Here is a 21,537-nt window from a genome sequence, read left to right on the forward strand (position 1 = left end):
AGCCTAATCCAGTTCAGATCAGCACATAACAGTTGGTTTTGACATAATACCAGAAGTCTTGGAGAATGTTTCCCAAAGACACCTTGAAGCTGGATGTCAGTCAGTAGTTGCAATGAGTGATGCTCCTCTCTCCAATTCTGCCTACAAATCCCACCCACCCTATTTCACTATCACTTTCACTATCACTTGTGTTAGCATGATGTCCTGGCTTACAGAGCCCAAACTGAACACTTTTCTCTCAGTTGAGCAAGATTCTGCAAAATCAGCTTCAAGTCCACAAGCTGTTACAGAATCAAGGCCTAGAAGTAATTTGGAATAAAAACTTTGTTTCCCAGGAAGTCTGTGTAGCCATGTTGTCCATCTACTTCCACACAGATAGGAGGAGCTCCTCCTAAGTTACTTGAAATTGTTTACTTTTCCTCCCAAGTCATTACTTAAACCTTAGAAACAAAGAGCCAATTGCTAGAGCATGATTTATTGTCCTTTTTAGGGAGTACAAAGGCAGCTTTACAAAAAACAGCCAGTAGTCATTACCCCAGTGAATTCTGTTATAACCTAATTCACTGTAAATCAAAACCTGCAGGCAGGTATAAACTGTAAGAGCCAAACCGCTCTCCCAAATCACTCAGAAGCCTCACTAGCACTTGAACACATTCCAGTACAGCCCCATGATCTATCACTTTGACTGTTTCCAGGACCTATCCTGGAATAAGAACCTTAAACTTTACTGACAGTTGTGCAACTGATGTGGCTGCTTAAGCAGCTGAGAGCAAACCATTCCTCCTGCTTTTACAGGAAGACCAGATGAGTACAGCAAACCACATCTTTGAAGTGATACCAAGGGGACAAAGATGCAGTTCAGGACTACTGGCCAGACCAGGAGTAGTTTGTGTCATTTGAAGCATTTAAAGAATTATTTTTGGTATACAGTGTTCTTTGTTTCTCAAGTGGAACCGCATGCTTCCCTCTTCCCCAAAGCAGTGGAGTGTTGGTAGAGAAAGGAAGCCGTGTAAGAATTGACAGTTGATGCTGTTTCTTAAGAAAATTCAGACTTCTGATTCACAAACCGGAGGGCAACCAACTTAGTCCTTCAACTGGGAAACTTCGTAGAGGTATGCACCAAGCATCTTCACCCCCTGGATGTAGTTGTACCTGTAGGGAAGATAATTTCCATTAGCATGTCTTAGTGTCTTACTCTGAGCTGTTTCACTAGTAGCTGTACACTTTGCAGTATCTGTCCAATGGAGCCAAGAGATGCTACAGGAACCACTGCTGCAGGACAGAAATGCAGTGGGAAGCTTTCCTTGGGGAAGCAGAAAGGAGTCCAGCTTTGACAGCAAAGTACAAAAGCATTCTAGTTTCAAATGTGCGTGATCAGAAGTAGTAATAAGGTCAAGATTCAGCTACAGACCAGTTACCACAACCACCCACTCAGTCATCCTCTGATGAGGAAGTTGCACTTTGCCTTTCAACAACTCAAAGAGCCCAGTCCTCCTTGGTCTTTTCCATAACATATGTTAAGACCCACAGTACAACTCAGTCTGTCATAGAGATGCATGTTCTTACCTATTTAGCTTCTCATTTTGAGAGTGTGCACCATCATCTGCAGCTCCAACAGGAAGCAGCATGACATTCTTGCCTGTTGCTTCTTGAAAAGTAAGGGTAACAGGAATGCTTCCTCCCTCCCTTGTCAGGTCTGGATCAACTCCAAAAACTAAAACAAGGAGGTACTCCAGTCAGTTTGGGGTTGCATTTGTTTTTCTAACACATTCTTACTGCTGCTTAAGCAATCAGGTACCAAACATTTGTGTATGGTGCTGGCCAAACCAACAGCTCTTAATTAGCCATATGGCAAAGACCAAAGAATTGTGGAATTTCACCCCCAGAAATTGTGTTGGAGTCTTAGCAGAGTTTAGTTCAAGCAGTTAACACTACCCAAAAGGCAGTTGTACTCCAAGAGAAGTTAGATTTGCTCTAGTTCACCTATTATAACTGCTTAAGATGCTAGAATGCCTAAGCTTTAAGGTCTTTGACTATGGAAATAATCCCAACTACTGACAATTTCATCCTTATACAAAAGCAGCACTGTACCAAAAGGCTTGTACAGTAGGGATGAGCTTGATAGTAACTTTTCTTCTATCCTGCATCTCCGAATTGAGTTTAAGTACTACAACTGAAATACTTTGTTACTTAGTGAGCCAGATCTACTACCTATGAGCAGGCAACCATAAACATTCTGCAAACATGACTTCCTCAGTGCTCCTTGAGGTACTGGAACAAGAGCTCTTTAGTCCCCCCCCAATACCAAGTGGAAAACCCACTGACCTGTCTTCATGGCCCTCCTGCCAGCCATGTAGTGTGGATGGTCGAAGTCAGACACCCAGGGTTTCCCACCATGGCCTAAGTACACTTTGAATTTGTTGGGGCTCTGCAGCTCTGCAAACTTTTTGTTCAGGTAGTCTTCAACCTATAGGAAAGATTGAGACATCTTTCTGTTATTCACATGAGCACTGGTGAAGACAGTATACTAGAGGCATATAAGGAACTTGCACGTCACTACTGCTGAACAGGTACAGAAAAGCTATTGCTATTTCATATTATTACTATGTAGCTCTGTGGTCAGAACCTCCTTTAGGCAAGTAATAGCATTACTGTAGAACAGTCAGCCATTATGTCAAACTCTTACACTTTGGAATATGCTCTGGTGGCAATGCAAGTGCCCTGCAGTTAAATCAGCTTTCATTCCTGAGCTGTCTTCAAGTTAGAAGAGAGAAACTGGAGATCAAGACCACTATACCAACTCCCTCAATATCTGAGCTCAGGTGCAGAACATGGAAGACTGTAGCAAAGTAAACAGAACTGCTTCAGAAATCAGGAAATTTCTCCCAGACACAGAGAAAGGAAGTCTAGAGACTGTTCTTTGAGAACAAAGCATCTCAACATACATGCTTTGTGACTTCTTCAGGAGTCATGTTTGGCACGAGCCTGATTGAGAACTTGCCAATCACTTTCCTAGGAATCACAGTCTTTGCTCCAGAGGCTGAGAAGGCTCCTTCAATTCCATGGAGAGACAAGGAAGGGTACCTCCACCTGTGCATTAGGATATCTCTCTGCAGAAAAGGCAAAGATGCAAGGTTACATCAGATTTCACAGAACTCCCATAAAGTAAATTCCTTCAATCTATTAAAGACTTGCAAGCAGCAGTACTTTCTCACATGGACAAATGCACCTCGATCGTGATCACTCAGTTAAACAGAAGCCATTACTCCCACCTAGCACACATTGATGCAACAGCTGGCTTCAACACCTTCAGAGATTTTTCAGTGACCCTAATTTGGCTTTCTCCCACTTCTATGCAGCTTACAGGACAGCCAGTCTGCTTCTGATAAGGACAGAAATACCACTTTAAGATGCTCAAGAACTATAGAAAACACCTCTGGCTCAAGTCAGGCAGGTACCTTCATTCACATTCTTATGGATCACAAATTTTGTAAGTCTCTCCACTGCAAACTGAGACATACTGGGCTCCTTTCAGCTATCCATATTATCTACATTTAACTGACAGAACTCTGGTTTCATTGACATAAGTATTACTGCCTACCATCACTGGGACCTTTCAGATACACATTTCAGGTACAACCTGCTTCTAATCCCCATTCAAGCAGAACCATCACTGCCCAAAACGTTCAAGCACATTGCTTCTCACCTGGAGATTACAGCCTTCTTGTATCTCCCCTTAGCCCCTAGTCATCTATTGCATGCATAAAGCTTAAAACTCTGCAAACCAACTCAGGATTTCAGTCTAGCTGAAGCTGAACAGCTTTAGTGCAGTATCTGAAGTGACAAGCATCTTGCCAGCTCCTCCTTACACATTATATTTCATCCATTACTTTATAGGACAAGGCTAAACAAGGAAGCCTGTGCACTCTCAGCTGATGTAAACCTGAGCATGCAGAGACAAGACCGAGCATATAAAACTGTTACTTAGGGCTGCTTGAGTTGAGCCTGAAGTCCTCTCCTGACAGTACTGTGACAGGAGACAGACCTGCACATGTAAACTTGTCCTTTACAACACGTTTAGCATTTTATGATAGATGCATTTACATCTACGGCTTATCTCTTTAAGATCCAAGGTGTAAGTATTGCACACTAGACTCAATGCAGTTAAAAGCATTTATTTGGACAGCTCACAGGAAGGCCATTTGAGAAGTACAGACAAGCATTTAGCAAACTTGAGCCTGGACAAAGATTTGGGCAGCTACCTAGTTCGTGCCTACAAGACAATCTTTGCTTGCCAGGTCTAGGAAGACATTCTGTACATCAACCTTAAGTTCACAGCCACCCTGTTTCCTCACCTTATGAGAAGTCCTGTCTACAAACAACTAGATTGCTGATAACCCACTGCACTTCCCACACAGATGCAGGAAGTCAGATGGTTTGTGTACACGCAGTATCTGACCTCTGGAATTTTCTCCAGTGTTAGCTTTTTTTTTTTTATCAAGTCTTAAGAGAACAGCACTAGATAAGGAACATTTCAAATCTGTACAGAACTCTCGTTATGCATAGCAAAGAACAACAAGGGAGCAGCTTTAAAGCTGCCTAGGCAGCTGGCCTAAAAAACAGGGTAACTACACAAACCTTCCAATAATACAACACTTTGCAGAGGAACTGCTAGCATGATGTAGTCAGCTGTGCAGTATCAGAAACTACCTTCAAGGCAATCTCATGATTTTTAAAGACATCACATGAATTCTCTGCCTACTGAATTACTTGGTAACTACACAAGTACCCACAGAGGTTTGCTTGTCTTCTACTAATCCAGAAGTCTGAACAGACATCTAACCAGCACAAATAGGAATACAGAATACCTTTGTATCATGCAGCAGTTTTGTTGCTCCTACATCTTTTGCATATTCTCCCAGGTCAAAATCTATCTTCTCATATAGTGCCAACTCCTCATCAGTAACAGATGCCACTGCTTCATTAATGCCTGGGATGAGGATTTTTCCTTTCTTATCTATAAGAGAACCTGTAAAAAAAAAAAAGCACTTAGGATCAGCATTAATCCAGAAAAGATGTCATTACAGGGCGCACTTTTATGGGTGGTAGGAGTTAGTTTTCTGAAAAAATCTACAGACTTAATAAAAATGGCCTCCACCTTCCAGAGCTTGTTCCACTAAAAGCATGGAAGGCACTCATGAAGTTTGCAGCTATCCAGAAATCTGCACTTCCTTGCACCTGGACTCTACTGCTATGTGTTTAGCTGGTTGTTTGAAGGCAGTATTGCCCAAGGAGTTTGATATAGCATATGTAGAAGAGTTTGCAGGAGAGATGATTTAATTAACATTCAAGTTTCCAACAAGATTTTAGGAGAAGCTAGGCAAGACCTTCCTCATATTCCTCTATTTAAGGGATCTGCCTGTTTTAGGCATACCTGGCAAACAGCTTCACTGGCTCTGCTGTGTACACAGTCCTAAGGAACTCCTCAGTGCTAACTCATGCTTTAATGGGTCTTACTCCCACTTCAGATGCATTCAGTGAAACCTGCTTTCTTACCCATTAGAGCAATGAGATCTGTCATGGCCTCATGCACTGAACCACCATAAACTCCAGAGTGAAGGTCCTTGTCACTGCATTCGACCTGGTCAGAAATGAAATTCAGGTGAATCTTACCATGGATACACCAAGAACTGCACAGAGAAGATAATCTTAGCTTTTTGCTGGGTGTATTTTAAGAATGCATCTATTTTTGAATCCAGACCCAGACCACTCAGTTGTATGTTAAAGCATAAGCTTTTAATTGCTCTGAAGTGCAAGCCCTTAGTACACTGACTGTTCCAACCCTGGAGACTGTGGTGACTTCTTCCTCCACTCATGGAATTACTTGAATTAAGACATCCATGCAGTGAGAGAGTCATTCAGTGAAGCTGCTGGATAGCTGGAAGACAGCCCTTCTACCCAGTTATCACACAGGATAGTAAAAGGAAGATATTTAGAGAATTACAGCAGGATCTGTTCTACTCCATCAATTCTACCTTTTCTGAAGAAAAGCTATTGGCTTGGATAATCCGGAGCTACCACTCATCTTCTTTAATAGAAAACTTGGCTCAGTAATACTCTTTGGCAGTGTATTTCAGAACTCACCTCTATGAAGTAGTAGCAGATACCCCTCAAGCCATAGGTGATACAAGGCTTTTTCTTGCCTAGCCAGTAGTTGTCAGAAATGCAAACGTAATCAACATCTTTGAAGAAAGTGTCTCGCTGAGCAAAAATCAATTCATCAAGGCCTTCTGATCCTGATTCCTCCATACCCTCTAGGCAGAACTTAATGTTTACTGGAAAATCCTTTGAAAATGAAAAGGCACAGATTAAGTATGTGAAAACATCTGATTCCTTCAGTCATCAGTAATTCTGATCTGTGATGTACAAAGCAGAACAGAGGTAAACTCAGTTCCATGATGGTGGAATCTGGTAATTATATCCAAAATAAGTTTAAGTGCAGACTGTGCTTAAATTAAGGGCACTTAAGCCACTCTTTATTTGATGGTATTCAAGTTCTTCAAAAGAGTTTTAAATAAGCTCTAGAACAACTGGTTCCCAATCCTCTTAACTGCGGAAAGCCTTTGGAGATCAGTTGCCAAAGGTAAGTCACAAGGCTAGAAACTCTAATATTAACCACAGAAACTGCATGACACAGGAGGAGTCAGAGCTACCTCATCTGACCAGTTTACCATATTTGATGCCTGTGCAGCACTTGAGAATTGTTAATCCTTTACCCAAGAGCAACTGGTCTTACAAGATGCTCAGGGTATCTGCTTTATTTCTGATTGCACTTTTTCTTTAACAGACACAGCAAAGATCCCAGGTTAGTGTTACCAAGTTAATCTCTCCTCAAAATTCAGTGGCAGTGAGACATTAAGCTTTGCTGAAGGCCAAGCTAGTTATGACATCCTTACATGAAAGAGCACATTTGATTATTACTCCTGCTCCATATGTGTTTTCCTTTCTACATATTTAATTAAAGCAAAAACATTTTAAGTACAATCCAAGCATCTACAAGACCAGCTTGCCAGAAGGACAACTCAACTCTTCCAGGAAGTCAGGGAATTTACATGAGTGTTGCATCATTCCTCCAGTCAGCTGAATAAGCAGCCTTGCCACAAGGCTTTGTGGCTCAGATAACATTTATTGCTAGACTCAGCTGTATGTAGAAAAGCAGAATATATACTGGGCACACACCTGGTTCGTTTGTTGATAAGCCTCCAAGGCATTCAGCCAGGCAAGCACTGGACCTTTGTCATCTGTTGATCCTCTTCCATACAGCTTCCCTGCAGAAATCAGAGATAAATTAACCAGTATGAAGAAAAATGAGGATGAAGTTGGTCATTTCTCACCTGCAGAAGAAAACATCCTTTTGCATAAGTTTAGCCCTGCTTATACTAACTTTCATAACAGATTCCTATGAGGTAGCAGTTTCCCATCCCATTTCACACACCAGGTGCAGTGGGATAGGTACAGGACTGCAGTAGTTCTCCCACAAAGCTACCCACCTCCTCCCTGAGCTGCCCTCGGCATAGAACAAAGGCCTAGAAGAGATGAAACTGCCTTGGGCTAAGTCATTCCTATACCCTCTACAATAATTACATTTTCTACAAACATGTTGGTATAGAAACAAGGCACCTCTTTTTAAGAAGTCTATTCCATATTGCTTCAATTCTGTAATTCTTTATTTTGAGAATAAGGCTTCAGAAGCTAGTGACTACTCACTTCTCTGGAACCCAGGAAGGACTTCAGCCAAAGACAAGTTTTACAGGCTGTGGGGAAGTCCCAGGAAACATATAGCACATGGATCATGGCAGAGGCAAATATTGTTGCAATAATTCATTAGAGCTGTGACTATGAGCCCTGTGTGGGAGATGTAACCACAGTGCCAGAGCACATGGAGCCTGCAGGGTAAGCAGCAATTGGCAGATCCACCTCCTGCACTGCCAGGCTGCAGAGATAAGCCACAGCCTGAGGCAAGCCTGGCTCTTACTATCAGAGGAGGTAATCTGACTTTGTGACTTGGACTCTGCTACGTGTGACCAAGTGCCCTGCTAGAAACACTAGTTACCACAGATACCTCTTCTTGGCAATGATTAACGCTTACACAACAAGAATGGTCAATGTCCTTCTGTTTGTATGACCTTTGGGTCTCAGCACAGAACAAATGAAACAAAGAAGGGGCTGTTGGTAGCATCAGATTTTGAAAAGTTTGTCTCCTCTTGGCTACGTGCTGTTTCAACAGGAGCTATTGCTTGATTTCTTCATCCCCACTAGAGGAGACAAACACTCCTCTGGGCACTAGGTGTGACTTCTGCGTACTCCTTGTAGCACAGTACACAAACACAAGGCAACCCATGGAGGCTGCTGTACCACTCCTGCCTCCAGACATAAGGAAGCAGCGTTGAGCTCCTGACCCCTGCAGTGGTCAGAAATCCCAGCCTGACATGACCTCACAGGCCACAAGTTTTGAAACGTACAAAAACCCAGCTCTCAGAAGGGCAGTAAGATTTGTTGTAGCTACAAGAGAGCATGCAAGCGCAGCCTAGAATGTCAGGGGAAAAAAACACAAGCGCTATGGGCAGCTGAGATTTTATGTCTCTATTGTTTACCATTTTCCCCTGCATCTTTCCTCACTAAGTGCTCACTTCTGATCTTATTCTCCTTTGACATTTCTTTCCAGGGTATGACTTCAGACAGTTAAACACTACACATGTTTAAGAAATGCTCCATTTCAGAGAGGTCCTCAGCTCTCACCATCTCTTTCTACCAGTGTGAAGGGCTCACTATCCCAGCCATCCTCCAGTGCCGCTGGCTGGACGTCCAGGTGGCCATATACACACACGGTCTTCTTGTGTGGATCAGAGCCAAGCGTTCCCAGAACAATTGGAGGCAGAGGGATCTCTGATCCATCAGGCAGCTAGAAGTAGAAGGCAGAGGTTTTTAATGCAAACGTGGAATGTCAGTGGCACATTTTTATCAAATGAATACTTGAACGCTATGCCTATAAGCTCATAACCTCTGCAGACAGCTAAACAAAACTAAGCTACTTAAACTGACTGCCAGAAGCAGGATGTGCCAGTGAAGGTGTTACAGAACCATGTCAGAAAAAGTTTGACCATTCCCCTAACAGTCACTGTTTCCAAGCCACTCAGCACACCTCCTTTTAACCACCCCCACACCAGATTTTAGCAGAGCAAGCTGTCTGCATGCCAAACTGCCATATCTAACACTTACCTAAGCACTGCACTTTCATCCTGTCTACATTACAACTCTCAACAAGAAACTTCCTGACAGTGGTATCGCTGAGGACAACAAGTGCCTAAACTCAAAGTCTGTGCAACAGCTGTATTTCTCTGCCTGCAGCTGAGCAATTGGCAGGGTACTGCCGATGAACTTAGTTCAAGAGTTCAAAAGCTGGATTTAGCTTAGTTCTCTGGAGTGCCCCATAAGCAGTTATCCCCTGATGGTCTCAGTCAGCATATATTCCATTTTGGTGAACACGTGCCTAGAGACCGTTCAGCAGATTAAAATCGGAATCAGCTTTGACTTTTGGGCTCCAAGTTCAGATTTTTATCAGCGGGTTACACAATCTTTGCTCAGCTGCAGCTTTAAGTTATTAAAGCAATATTGCCAGAATTTACAGCTACACTGAGCAGTACTCAGTACAAACTGCTGCACAGCAGTAAACTAATTGTGATCAGGCAAGTCAGCCTGTTGTTTTACTTTGCTTTTCATTAACATGGCAGCAAAAAGTTACACTGATGAAAGGAATGAGATTGACTCAGTGAACTGAAACACTCGTGACATGATTTTAGGCTGTAGGTAATAGAGCTAGAATTATCCTACAGATTCTCAAGAGCTTTCTCCCCTCAAGAGGAGACATGAGATGAACTGTTGTCCTGCCAGAAAGTGTATTCCAGTTGCCAAATGCAAGAACTGCTCAGAGGATCCTGATATACTTAGATCTCCCCCAGCAATCATTTGCACCAATTACAATAACCATCTTCCAAAACTTGTAAGTGCTCCCAATGCCTTTTGAATATCACCGTCCAAATGCTAGTCTAACAGCTCTGGTGTGGGTCTTATTCTGTGAAATACAGTGACTGGGCACTTGAAGGAGGGCCCAAGAGAGTAGATGGTTTCTTTGGATGAAGCTCTCTCCTGATCACATTTCTCAGGTGAAGAGAAGCAATCCAGACAGCCAAAAATAAGGACGGGATTCACCTACAAAGTATCCGTCTCTCGCTGGTAAGGAAGGAGTGCAATCTTTTGCAAAATGTAACAGCCTTCTGGAAGAGCTGCCTAGAAGTCTTTTAGACCTGAAACTTCAGTCAACATCTTCACAGCCTACAGGTCTAAGGGCCAACACCAGCCCGCTGTTAAGAATGTTTAACATGCAGGTACTGTTCCTGCTTGGTCAGAAAGGTGCTAAATATATTTAACATGAAATCCAACACAATGACAGAATTGATATGGATCCCAAGGCTTACTATAAACCACAAAGGTCTTAACAGGAGGCTCGGACTGTGTGGCTGGAAGGATTATCCCACACCAAGAGGCCTTTCTAGGTCCCACAGGACCCTTGTGTGGTGATCCTGACCAGAAGATCATCACACCTCCACAAATTAACGATCCATACAATACTTAGCTTGAGTCCACCCAAGGCTGTGCTGTGATATGCGGCTTGGCCTTCAGGCCTGCCTCATGCTGTGCACATCCCTTGGCTGCAGGATAAATTTAGCCAGCTGATTGCAGCTTGCAAGGCAGTTCCCATCTGGCACTGGCAATTACACCACCCGCATGTCCTTGTCTTTATCTAAAAGCACAGCAAGAAGTTCTCATGTGAACATCTCTTTTGTTTGACACTGAAATCAACGAACAGAGTTGTTTTCTTTTTAAAATTATAGAATTTTCAAAACAAACCAAAACAGGCAACATTTCCATGGAGAGAATCTGCACAGCTAAATGGATGCCTGTTAGATGCTGCATGGTTTGGGTTCCCAGCATCTGAAGGGACAGACAATACTACCCTCCTTCATTGGACTAGTAGCTCTAAAATAACATTTTAAATAATCCTTTACAGAGTCTGAGTGCCTTCCCTACTGTGATCATCAGAAACCAGCACACCTCCTGGTGCAAACCCACCTTGTCTTCTGAACAGACTTTGTGCTAAGCTGCTGTGGGGATGCTCACCTACCTTTTGTTTCCCAATATCCATAAGTTGGGTTGTGCCTCCCAGTCGCTCAATATCCTTTGCGGCGACCTCCATCATGCGTTTGATTTCACCCCTCTTCTCTGGCCATGCTGACACACTCTGGATTGCCACCCACTCAGCCAGCCGCTGCGGAAAGATGGAAAAGGTACAGGTTTTACTACACATCACTTATGGCACAGGATGCACTATAAACACCAGAATTCATATAAGATTTTAGCAAAGGTTAAACTTGAGGCAAACCAGCTTTGTCCTCTCCTCAAAGTAGTACTCTAATACTCAAAATCTCTCTGAAGTTTCACTTTCCTACAGCTGCCCTCCTGCCCCATCAGTGTAGTGCAGTCTGCAGATATAGAAGGTAGACTTAAAAGTTTGGCAGCATATTTTGCTTCTCCAGTTGCAGCTCTTTAAGCATCCCGAACCAGCTCATGTCTACCAGGCTTCTCAGGCCACCTGAGCTCTTTCCCATGTGACATCAGGGGAATTGTCTGGTAGTTAGGCACTTGGCATATTTCTTGTCTGGTAGGTGACAGCGCTGTGCAGCTGATTCCTTCACAGGTTTGGGTGAAGGGGACTGCAAACAAGGTACAATTTAATTGTAGGTTAAACGCCAAAGTGCAGAATTTAACCTTCCCCTCTGTCCCTCAACATGAGGAGTTTAATTTGAAAAAGCCTTATTCCAGCCTTCTGTATCTTTCCTCTCCCTTCTCAAAAGGGAAGGATCTAGTCTGGCATTCAGGAGCTACTGGTGTCAGCTATTTCTTACCTTTAAGCCAACTTTTAACATCCCACAACTGTCTGTACCACAGGACAATACTGAAAGAAAGCTTACCTTAACATAGAGGTCTTCGTGATCATCGATGTATTTAAAGAGGGTGTCAAGAGCAGACATCTTCTGAGCAGAATGCTCTTGCTGCAAGTTCTGTGACAGAAAAATAAGTGAGCCTTCAGAAGTTTAAGCAGCAGTCAGCAATGAAGCAGCTGCAGAAGACTTTCACCTTTTAATTGCTAACACCACACACCAGGCCACAGGAATATAAAACCTGAGGCCACTCCCTCCTTGGAAATCTGAGTGAAGTGACTAAAAAGCAAATCCAGCCTCAACAGCACTGCTTCTGCCCCCTCCCCAAACTAACTCTGGAAGCAGCAACTGAGCAAGCTGGCCTGTAGAGATATTTCATGACTTCACTGCAGGAGTACAGGCAAAAGATTACTCAAGTGAAACACCCTGAAGTTGCATGTTATGGTACGAGCTGAACTGGTGGTGTGCCATAGCTTGACTACTAATGGCTAGGCCCAAGTACAACATTTTTGCTTGACCTCCTGTGCAGAGCACTAAACACAAGCAGTTTAAGAACTGTTTTACTCACCCTTGAAGTCCTAAGCTGCCACTCAGCTTTCCAAAGGAGGTCAAGAGTAAAGACACAGGAACAGAAACCACCCCCCAGCAAGCGGTCAGTGCCTAGCTCAGCACTACTACTTCCTTGTTCTGTTTTTTAGTTTCAGCTGAAGCTCACGTGAGAAAATCCAAGTTAGAACTAAAGCTACAGCACCTCATCCAAGTCTGGAAAAAATGAGTTTTACAAGCAAGCCCCTGGTCCACAAGCAGAACTCCGGCACTTGTGTACTTCACTGAACAAGTGTGCTCAGCAGCACCAGCTGCTACAGGTCAGGAGTTTGTTCAGTCAGCTTCATGCCACAGCCTTTAAGCCTTTCTACTTCCACACAGAAGTCACAAGGCAAGTCTGATGTTGGTAGAACATTTCACTGTTTGTCTTTAGATTTCTGGAACAGCTGACTACTCATACATGGCTGAAATGAATGCCACCAAGCTGTCCCACACAGCATACTACAATGAAAGCACATTCTACTGTCCCAAATCTATGAGACATGCAGAATGCATTTGCTGTCAAACAGGACTGTATTTACACAGATCAATGATGTGCTTTTACTCACTGGAGATGACTTCTATTTTGTCTTGCCACCCACAATTTACAGTATAAACACTGAGTTTTAGACACCAATTAGAATCAAATCCCTTCATTTTCAAGGAACACTTAATTGAAGAAACTGAACTGCTGGACCACACTGAATAGCCATGAATGGGTTCAGGCCTGAGAAAAACAATGCCTTTAACAGGACTATATAGACACTGCGAGGGTAAAGCAATACTTCTTCCTGAAGCCTAGTCTCCCTAAAGAAGCCATCATCCTCACACACAGCTGAAGCTCAGGCAAGATTCAGAGAAAGCAGCACACAGGCACCATTGCTGTATCCGACCCTCTAACTTTGCTGACCAGTTTCTATAGCAGCATCAGGACTCTAGCTCCACAGCAGACATCAAACACAATCTATTATACAGGCTGTCCAAACAAGAACCAAGCTACTTATTGACTTGGGGACTACTTTAAGCGTCACCTTAAATGCAATTAAATGCTCCTAAAAATTCAAAGGGGGCACTGAATCATTGAAGTCAGTTGAGCTGTGGCAGAGGCCTGCCCCAGAAAGCTGTGAACATGGGAAGGCAGACACAGCTCACTGCACAGCACAGGGCTGGGACGTAAGCTCCCCTGCAACCCTTTTAAAAATTTGGGTTAGCACCTTCTGCTAGCTCCCTGGACCAGCCAGCACCCTTCCCACCCTCACGGAGGACACTCTGCACTTCCATTTCCCCCAGCGCACCCCAACCTTTGCCTCACGCAGCAACACAACGCAGCGGTGCCGCAGGCCCTGGCTGCACAGGGACAGCTTCGCCTCCCCCCTTACCCGCAGGCAGGGCCAGCGCCGCAGCCGAGCGCCTCTGCCCGGTCTGCAGCGAGACCCGCGGCCCTCACCGCTCCCTCCGCAGCCCCCGGCAGCAGCGGCACGGGCGGGCCGCGAGGCTCCGGTGCGAGACGCGGGGACGCGGCCGGGCAGGCCCCGGGCCACGCCTTCCGCCCCGCCCCCCAGCCCCCACTCACCGCCTCTCCGCGCCCCGGCTCCTTGTAGCGGCCGTGGCGGCTGCGGCGCCTTAAATACCCCCGGGAGGGCCCCGCTCCCCGCGCGCGCGCGGGCGGTGGCCAATGGGCGGGCGAGGAGCGGGAGGCTCGAGGGCGTCGCGCGGGTGGGGGCGGGGCCTGCCGCGGGAGGTGGGCGGGGGTTGCCGCAGAATGTGGGCGGGGCTTGAAGCAAGAGGGGCGGGGCCTAGGCACCGTGTAAAGAGCGGGCTGGGGCTGAGGGGTGGTAGGGGCAGGGGGATGGCCCCAGGGTGTGCCAGGGGAGGGTCGGGGGGAAATGAGGAGACATTTCTGCTCAGAAAGAGCTGTCAGGCGCTGGGACGGGCTGCACAGGGAGGTGGGGGAGTCACCGTCCATGGGGGTGTACAAGGAGAGGTTGGACGTGGTGCGTGGGGACATGGTCAGTGGGTGACACTGGTGGTAGGGGGGTGGTTGGAGGTCTTTTCCAACCTTTATGATGCTATGGTAAATAAATAAATAATTAAATAAATAAATATTGACAAAATATGAGAATAATGTATGAAGAAATTCAGGAGGTCTTGGCCAGAGCCCGTGTGGATGACTGAATTATTCAATCAATTTGAGTTACTGAATTATTCCTGACATTATTAATGCCAGGAGTGTCCTTAGGAGCTTCTTAAATTTGTGATTGAGATGGATTAGGCAGATTTAGGTATGGTTTAAGTGGATTAGATAGGTAAAGCTTAATGTAGACATGTAAAATGCAGAGGTGAAATAAGAGCACCTAGTGAAGAGGTTTCTTAGCTCCTAGCAAAGGGAGAAAGGCATAAGGTCATTTGAGGAGCAGGGAGAGAAAAGCTCGGGTAAGACAAGGCTTGATGTTAGTCCGCACCTAGCCTGAATGAAGCAAGGCACTGAAAGATGGGAGCTGCTGAAGCTACTTCTGTTCATGAGTAATTGAATAGCTCTGAAACATATAGCTGCTAACCATCTATAGACATAATCATTTGGTAACTAGTGTTATTTTATAGACATTCTTAAAAGTGCGATAGAAAGAGTAGTTGGCCTAAGGCTGCAGTAAAATATTTGCTACCTGAGCTACTGAAAGAGGCTTACCACTCCATCAAACCCTCTGGGTAGTGTGAATCTCAGTGCCACAAATGTAAGGAATGAGCTGATCACATTTCCTGAAGGCATAGAGCCAGGACTTAGAGTCGATACAGAGAAGGGAAATGGAGCAACTTGATGACCCGGAGGACTGCAGGAAAAAAAAATAAATAAAAAAAGATGAAATCTAGTAACTGGGAGCTCATGAGTTAGAAGTGGAGGCAGGAGGGAGGCAGGTATCAGCTCCTTGCACAAGGCTGCAGTGAGCATACATGCCAGGCACAGCCTGGAGGCGACTGAAACCAGAACATCAGGCCCCCATGGGAAGACCCCACCGCTTCTGGTGTCCTGGCCCACAGGGAGCCCCCAGCACCTCCGCACCCTGCTCTGGCCTGTGTTGGTGGAAGACCAGATGGCCAAAACCACTGCACACGAACAAACGTGGCTTAAGAATGGGAGTAAAGTTTCCATCCATACTTGTATTAGGGAAAACCTTGCACAGGAGCAATGGGAAAGAAAAAGAAAGACAATAAAAGGAACTGCTTCTAAAATGTGGTTTGTTGCATTTTTGAAGGGGATTACATGACAAGACATGGGACGATTCTTAGTGGCCTCTTTCCATTCTGGTGTTCCTATGTGGAACTTACTTTTTGGTACTTTTTCTCCACATCTGTCATGGTTCTGCTCGAGTGGGCAGCCGAGCTCCACTACAGCCGCTCTCTCACTCCCCCTCCTCAAAGAGGAATGGGGAGAAAATATGTGAAAAGGGGCTCAAGGGTTGAGATAAGGACGAGAAAATCACGCAATAATTATTGTAACGGGCAAAACAGACTCGGCATAAGGAGATAGTAAGATTTATTGCCTATTACTAACAAGCGAGAGAAGTGAGAAAACAAAGGAAAAGAAAAAACAAAAGTACCTTCCCCCCCATCCACCCTCTTCCACCTCCTCCCCCCGAGCGGCGCAGAGGAACGGGGGAATGGGGGTTATGATCAGTCTACAGCACTTCTTCTCTGCCGCTCCTTCTTGGTCACTCTCGTCCCCTGTGCTGTGGGGTCCCACCCATGGGATGCAGTCCTTGATGAACTGATCCGGCGTGGGCTTCCCACAGGCAGCAGCTCTTCCAGAACTGCTCCAGATATGGGTCCGTACCACGGGGTCCATCCCTCAGGAGAAAACTGCTCCAACCTGGCTCCCCTACGGGCAGCAGCTCCTGCCAGGTCACCTGCTCCTGCGTGGTCTCCTCTCCACGGGCTACAGGTCCGGCCCGGAATCTGCTCCGGCAGGGGTCTTCCACAGGCGGCAGCCTCCGTCGGTGCAGGGCCACCTGCTCCACCGTGGTCTCCTCTACGGGCTGCAGCATGGAACCCTGCTCCGCCGTGGTACTCCATGGGCTGCAGGGGGACATCCTGCTTCACCATGGTCCTCACCACAGGCCGCAGGGGACTTCTGCTCCGGCGCCTGGAGCACCTCTCCCCCTCCCTCTACACTGACCTTGGCACCTGCAAGCTGTTTCTCACTCCCGGCTGCTGTGTGTCGCAGCGTTTTTTCCCTGTCTTAAATATGCTCTCACAGAGGCGCAAAACAACATCGCTTATTGGCTCAGATCTGGAAAACAATGGGGCCCTTCCCAAACATGGGGCAGCTTCTAGATCTTTCTCACAGAAACCACCTCTATGGCTCCCTGCTACCAAAACCTTACCACGTAAACCCACTACAACATCCAAAACAAAACCCACAATCCAGGAATACAAATAAAGAAAACAAGTCCCAATAAAACATCAAGGAAATATACAAAGAAAATACTATGTATTGTAATAGAGATTTTTTTTTTTTTTTTGTATGCCTGTATAGACCTAAAAATCATGAGGAATTATGTGAAGATCAAACAAGGACATAAAGTAGTGGCTTACCCAATTTAAAACAGCAAAAACATTTTTGGAAGGCAACAGTGCCAATTATGACCTTTGAGGGCCTTGTAAATTATCTGTAAAGCAATGCAGATTTGTTTTACAAGACTGATAATTTAGATACAAAATATATCTACATACATATACAAAAAAAATTTGGAAATACGGGAGAAAGGAAGGTTAGGAAAGGAGACATTTATGAGGAAAAATTTAAGAAGAGTGAGTGACACAGCAAGACACTATAAAGAAAATGCAAGGATGCTCTGCTCCAGCAGAAGCCATCTAAACATCTAAGCTGCTCTATTTCTTCTTCCTTGTATGCTTTGTATGAGATAGTTTTGTTCTACCAAACAAACCATTCACTGATTCTTGTGCTATTGCTTTTGAATCACAGGAGCACAATATGTATGAGACAGCTGAAACAGCAGTAGCTGCACAGGTGAGGGGCCAAAACCAAAGCCCTGGCCTGAGGCCAGAACAGACGTGAATTGGCTCTGTGGGATGGCCATGGACTAGGCGCTGCTGGCTGTAGGAGGCCAACAGAGATAACATCATCTTAACAGCTGTGCTGGTCCTTGCTGAAAAATTCCATGTGAGACCACGAAATGGACCAGAGAGCTTCTGTAAATGCCACACTAAGCATATGAATTCTCACTCTCATTTCTTTTTGAATGAATTTCATGCTAAATTTATATATTAGCAGACGTATGGCATCACATTTCTCAATTTCTTCGTCCTTTTTCCTAAGTAAGATAAATGTACAACAGTTACTTTAATGTGCTTTTGAGCGGAGAAAAAGAAAAACATAGAAGGCTGTAAATTACCTGTCTTCAGTCTCTATTTATCTTGTAAATTCTCTCTCTGTCTTCCTCTTTTCATCTTTATCCTGATATGGTTCTGTTTAGGTGGGTTGCAAGCCCAGCTTTCTGAACATCAGACACTCACATTATTGTTAGATTGTTAGGTGGATTGTTAGATTGAAAGGAAAGATTATGTTTCTGTATATTATACAGATTAAGAGAACAATGCAGTTTTGGTGGATTTACTTGCTTTTTCACACACTATAGTTTTTGGAAGATTGACAGTAAATCCAAAGCACTAGGCAGGTTGCAACTGGTATTTAAGGAATTCCCCACTGATGGCTTTAATCCCTTCTAAACTTCAGTGTGTCCTAGTTATATCACACCCACTTACATGCCTCTGTATGGACATTTTGACTCCATTAACATCACTTGACTTGAATACACTAATCTGAATAATGACTTGAAAGCTTCAAGATAACACTTTTTGCATGGTCTTCTATCCTTTCATGCTTTCAAACACATAAGAAGTCAGAGTGTGTTAAATCTGCAGATTGTAGGCGTGGGTGTGTGCTAGTCAAGGTGTCATGTCCAGGGGGTTCATGGAGATAGTGTCTCTGTTTTCCCAGGTGCTTCACAAGGTAGGTGGGTGTTTCATACAACCAACCTTCATCACAGGCCTCATGAAATCAGCTTAAGAGCCCAGAGCACATTTATGAAGTAAATAAGAAGTTAATCCTCTTCTTTTAGGACCATGATCCCTGGGAATACCTCATTGTCACTGTCTTAAAAAACGTACATCTCTTCCACTCCTCTGGAATGAAAGATGTCACCAGGCTGTTACTGAAAGTACATAACTAGCTTGATGGATCTGTAAAACTGATGTACATCGACACCTTATACCAACCCTTGTGGGGTTTTGTATCCTCTCTGCAGATGTGCACATTAACACACAGACTTTGTGGAATGAACTCGAGTCTTCTGAGACACGTAAGTTTTCCTTCATAAATCTTTTCTGCCTTCCCCCTCGATAAAAGAGAAATAAGACAAACTGGAACATATTGGATATGGACAAACAGGACTGACTGTTGGCAGAGGGCCACCATGATGGTTAGGTGTCAGAATGGAAGGGGCTGAGCACTTGGACAGGTTGTCTGGGAGGCTGGGGAGCTCCCAGCCTTGGAGTTACTTGTTGGGGAGCAGTGAGTGCAGGCTGCAGCAAGGGTGACCCAATGCAGGCCGTGCCCTCACTGTGGGGCACAGTCCCACCACATCTGAATGCTGTGCATCCAGGGGATGGTAGCCTCAGACATGGCAAGCAATGAGCCAAGCCAGGCCCAGGGTCCAGTCAGCATGTCACATCAGGACCAAAAGGGAGTGGGACCAAAGAAAGGGCTGTAATCAAAGGTGCAACAAGGGTCCACAGCCCATCCCGGGGACAGGACTGGAAACAACAGTATACGTATGTGGCTGTCAAGTCCTCGAGGTTCTGCCAGCTCTGCCTGTGCTTGCCCACCATCATGGGGCTCCCCTCACCCTGCCCACAGCCCACAGAGCCTCACTAGAGTTTGTGGGGAGCCCCAGGTATTGCATTAAAGGGTAAAGAAGTTTGGCAGGACCAAATCCCCCTTGAGTTCCCGCTTGTCCTCAGATATCAGAGAGGCTGGGGGTGGCTGGTCTTAGATTCTGAGTGATGCCCAATTCAGCACTAAAGGCCAGTCACGTTCAATACATGGTGCCCTGATGCTGGGGTCACCAAGAGACAACCTATCTACCACATACATCTAAAGTCCATCCAGAAGGCAGTGCCAGAGTTTGGGGCACGCTTCTGGACTGTGTGATTGCCAAAATCCCTTACAACCTAAATTAGTTTGGTGTCCAGGAACCTATAGTCTGACAGGGCTCAAGTCAAAGAGTCATAGAAGGCAGAACCTTGTCGCGTGATGGAGGCCTGTATAAATAAGCTGGGTTGTCTTTCTCTGCTGGCTATTTGTCAGTAGAAAGATAACCATAATTTCTGGGGTATTTAACTTCTCTCTCTGCCTATTGATGACAACATCTATTTTTTGTCCAGCTATGAAATCTTCCCTGGGACTGTACTGCTTGTGTTGGACCCAACAGAAGGAGATAAATGGGACAAATCCAATGATGGGATTACATACATCCCTGCCAGCTTTGCCTTTGTTGACTAAATGTGAACAGAGCTGTTTACATCTGGAAATTGCCTTGCTGTTGGCATTCCAGCAATGTAAGCCTCACCTATTACCTCTGGCTTTTCAAAAGCAAGTGGTAGGAAGAATGTGGCCTCAGAGGCCAAACTCATTTAGAGAAATAGCACTAAACTAAAACAAATTAAAATATCATTTACTGTCACTATTTTCCAGTCAGCAATCCAGCTCCAGAAGTAACCTTGCTGTGGTCTCCGAAGAGGCAGGGCTGTTTATGTGATGAATGTAACTGTAGAGTGCTGAATATTTAGGCATGTTCATACCCTTTCTAATCTATATATGCAAGAGTGCCTTACAGTAATTAATGAGTTGAATCCTCACAACCTTCCTCCAACAAAATAAATGCTCTTTTTGTGTGGCTTCACAGCCCAGTAACAAATACTAAAGGACCCTTCTACCTCTCTCTGCACCTTCCCTTCCTTTGCCCCACCATTTATTGCACACTTCTTTTTTATATTTCCAGTGTCCTCTCACTAGACTGAGCTTGTCTGGTGGAGGGTTGATGCTGCCAGGGCACATATCTCCCTGTGACTCCATGCAGTCCAACCCAAAACAAAGCTGTCCACACTAACCCCCTGTGAACTACACAGCGTGCAATGGTTCTGTAGCTGGCAGATGAGCCTGCATGAGCACAGCACTATGCTGGTGTGCACCCATGCTAGGTTGACTTTCTGGCTTGGTTGGCACAAGCCTGAGGAGCTCCACTCAGTGGCCTGCAATGGTGTGTTGTAAGTTGCCTGGGATTCTCAAGGGTGTTCTCCTTCCTCACTGATCCTTGTAAAATTCTTCCTGTCCCCAGCTTCCTTTCTCCGTGGTAGGTGCATCAAACCTTTCTGCAACTCTTGTAGCCCCTGTATGAATGAGCTTGCAACTTTCCTGTTAAAAACCACATTTAGAAGCATGTTGCTACTCCAGATCCTCTAGTATCCTCACAAAGTACCAAAATTTGATTACTCTAAGCCTTTGGTAGTTGCTATCTGCTAAACTAAGCTTATTAAGACAACACAAATCTTGAGTCTCTCATCTTAGGCACTGTTTTTACCAGCAAACCATGAAAGCACAAAGCAGAACACAAGAGTCTTGCTGTCCACTGCTGGATAACTCCTCACTCCTCCTTTTCCTGCCTTTATGCAAGGTGGCTTTTTTCCTCCCTACAAGTTCTATTTTGCTAAGTCTATATGCAATATTGCAATCTGTATTTTCTGCATACTCTTGTCAGGTTGCAGCAGTGATGTGTTGGAAATGTCAGTAGCTGTTAGGAACCCAAAATAAACCTAT

At 44.9% G+C, this 21,537-nt stretch overlaps 1 protein-coding gene across 3 annotated transcripts; it reads right to left on the reverse strand.

Moving 5' to 3' along the window:
* Window positions 1-459: 459 nt before the first annotated feature.
* On the reverse strand, window positions 460-14,316 carry CNDP2 (carnosine dipeptidase 2). 3 transcript variants are annotated; one of them, XM_084508896.1, is made up of 13 exons: window positions 14,092-14,191; window positions 12,628-12,763; window positions 12,090-12,179; window positions 11,243-11,386; window positions 8,800-8,962; window positions 7,240-7,328; window positions 6,145-6,345; window positions 5,557-5,641; window positions 4,869-5,029; window positions 2,946-3,110; window positions 2,326-2,467; window positions 1,567-1,714; window positions 460-1,152 (listed from the first exon to the last, which is right to left on the reverse strand). In XM_084508896.1, exons 3-13 carry the CDS (start codon window positions 12,147-12,149, stop codon window positions 1,083-1,085), a joined length of 1,428 nt encoding a protein of 475 aa, XP_084365022.1. In that variant the 5' UTR covers window positions 12,150-12,179; window positions 12,628-12,763; window positions 14,092-14,191; the 3' UTR covers window positions 460-1,082. The 3 variants fall into 3 exon arrangements, with proteins under 3 accessions (XP_084365022.1, XP_084365020.1, XP_084365021.1); XM_084508894.1 differs by lacking the exons at window positions 12,628-12,763; window positions 14,092-14,191 and adding an exon at window positions 14,218-14,316; XM_084508895.1 differs by lacking the exon at window positions 12,628-12,763 and having other exon boundaries at window positions 14,024-14,172.
* Window positions 14,317-21,537: the final 7,221 nt, after the last annotated feature.

Source organism: Aythya ferina, assembly GCF_964211825.1.
Source record: "Aythya ferina genome assembly, chromosome: 2".
In the NCBI taxonomy this organism is placed as follows: domain Eukaryota; kingdom Metazoa; phylum Chordata; class Aves; order Anseriformes; family Anatidae; genus Aythya; species Aythya ferina.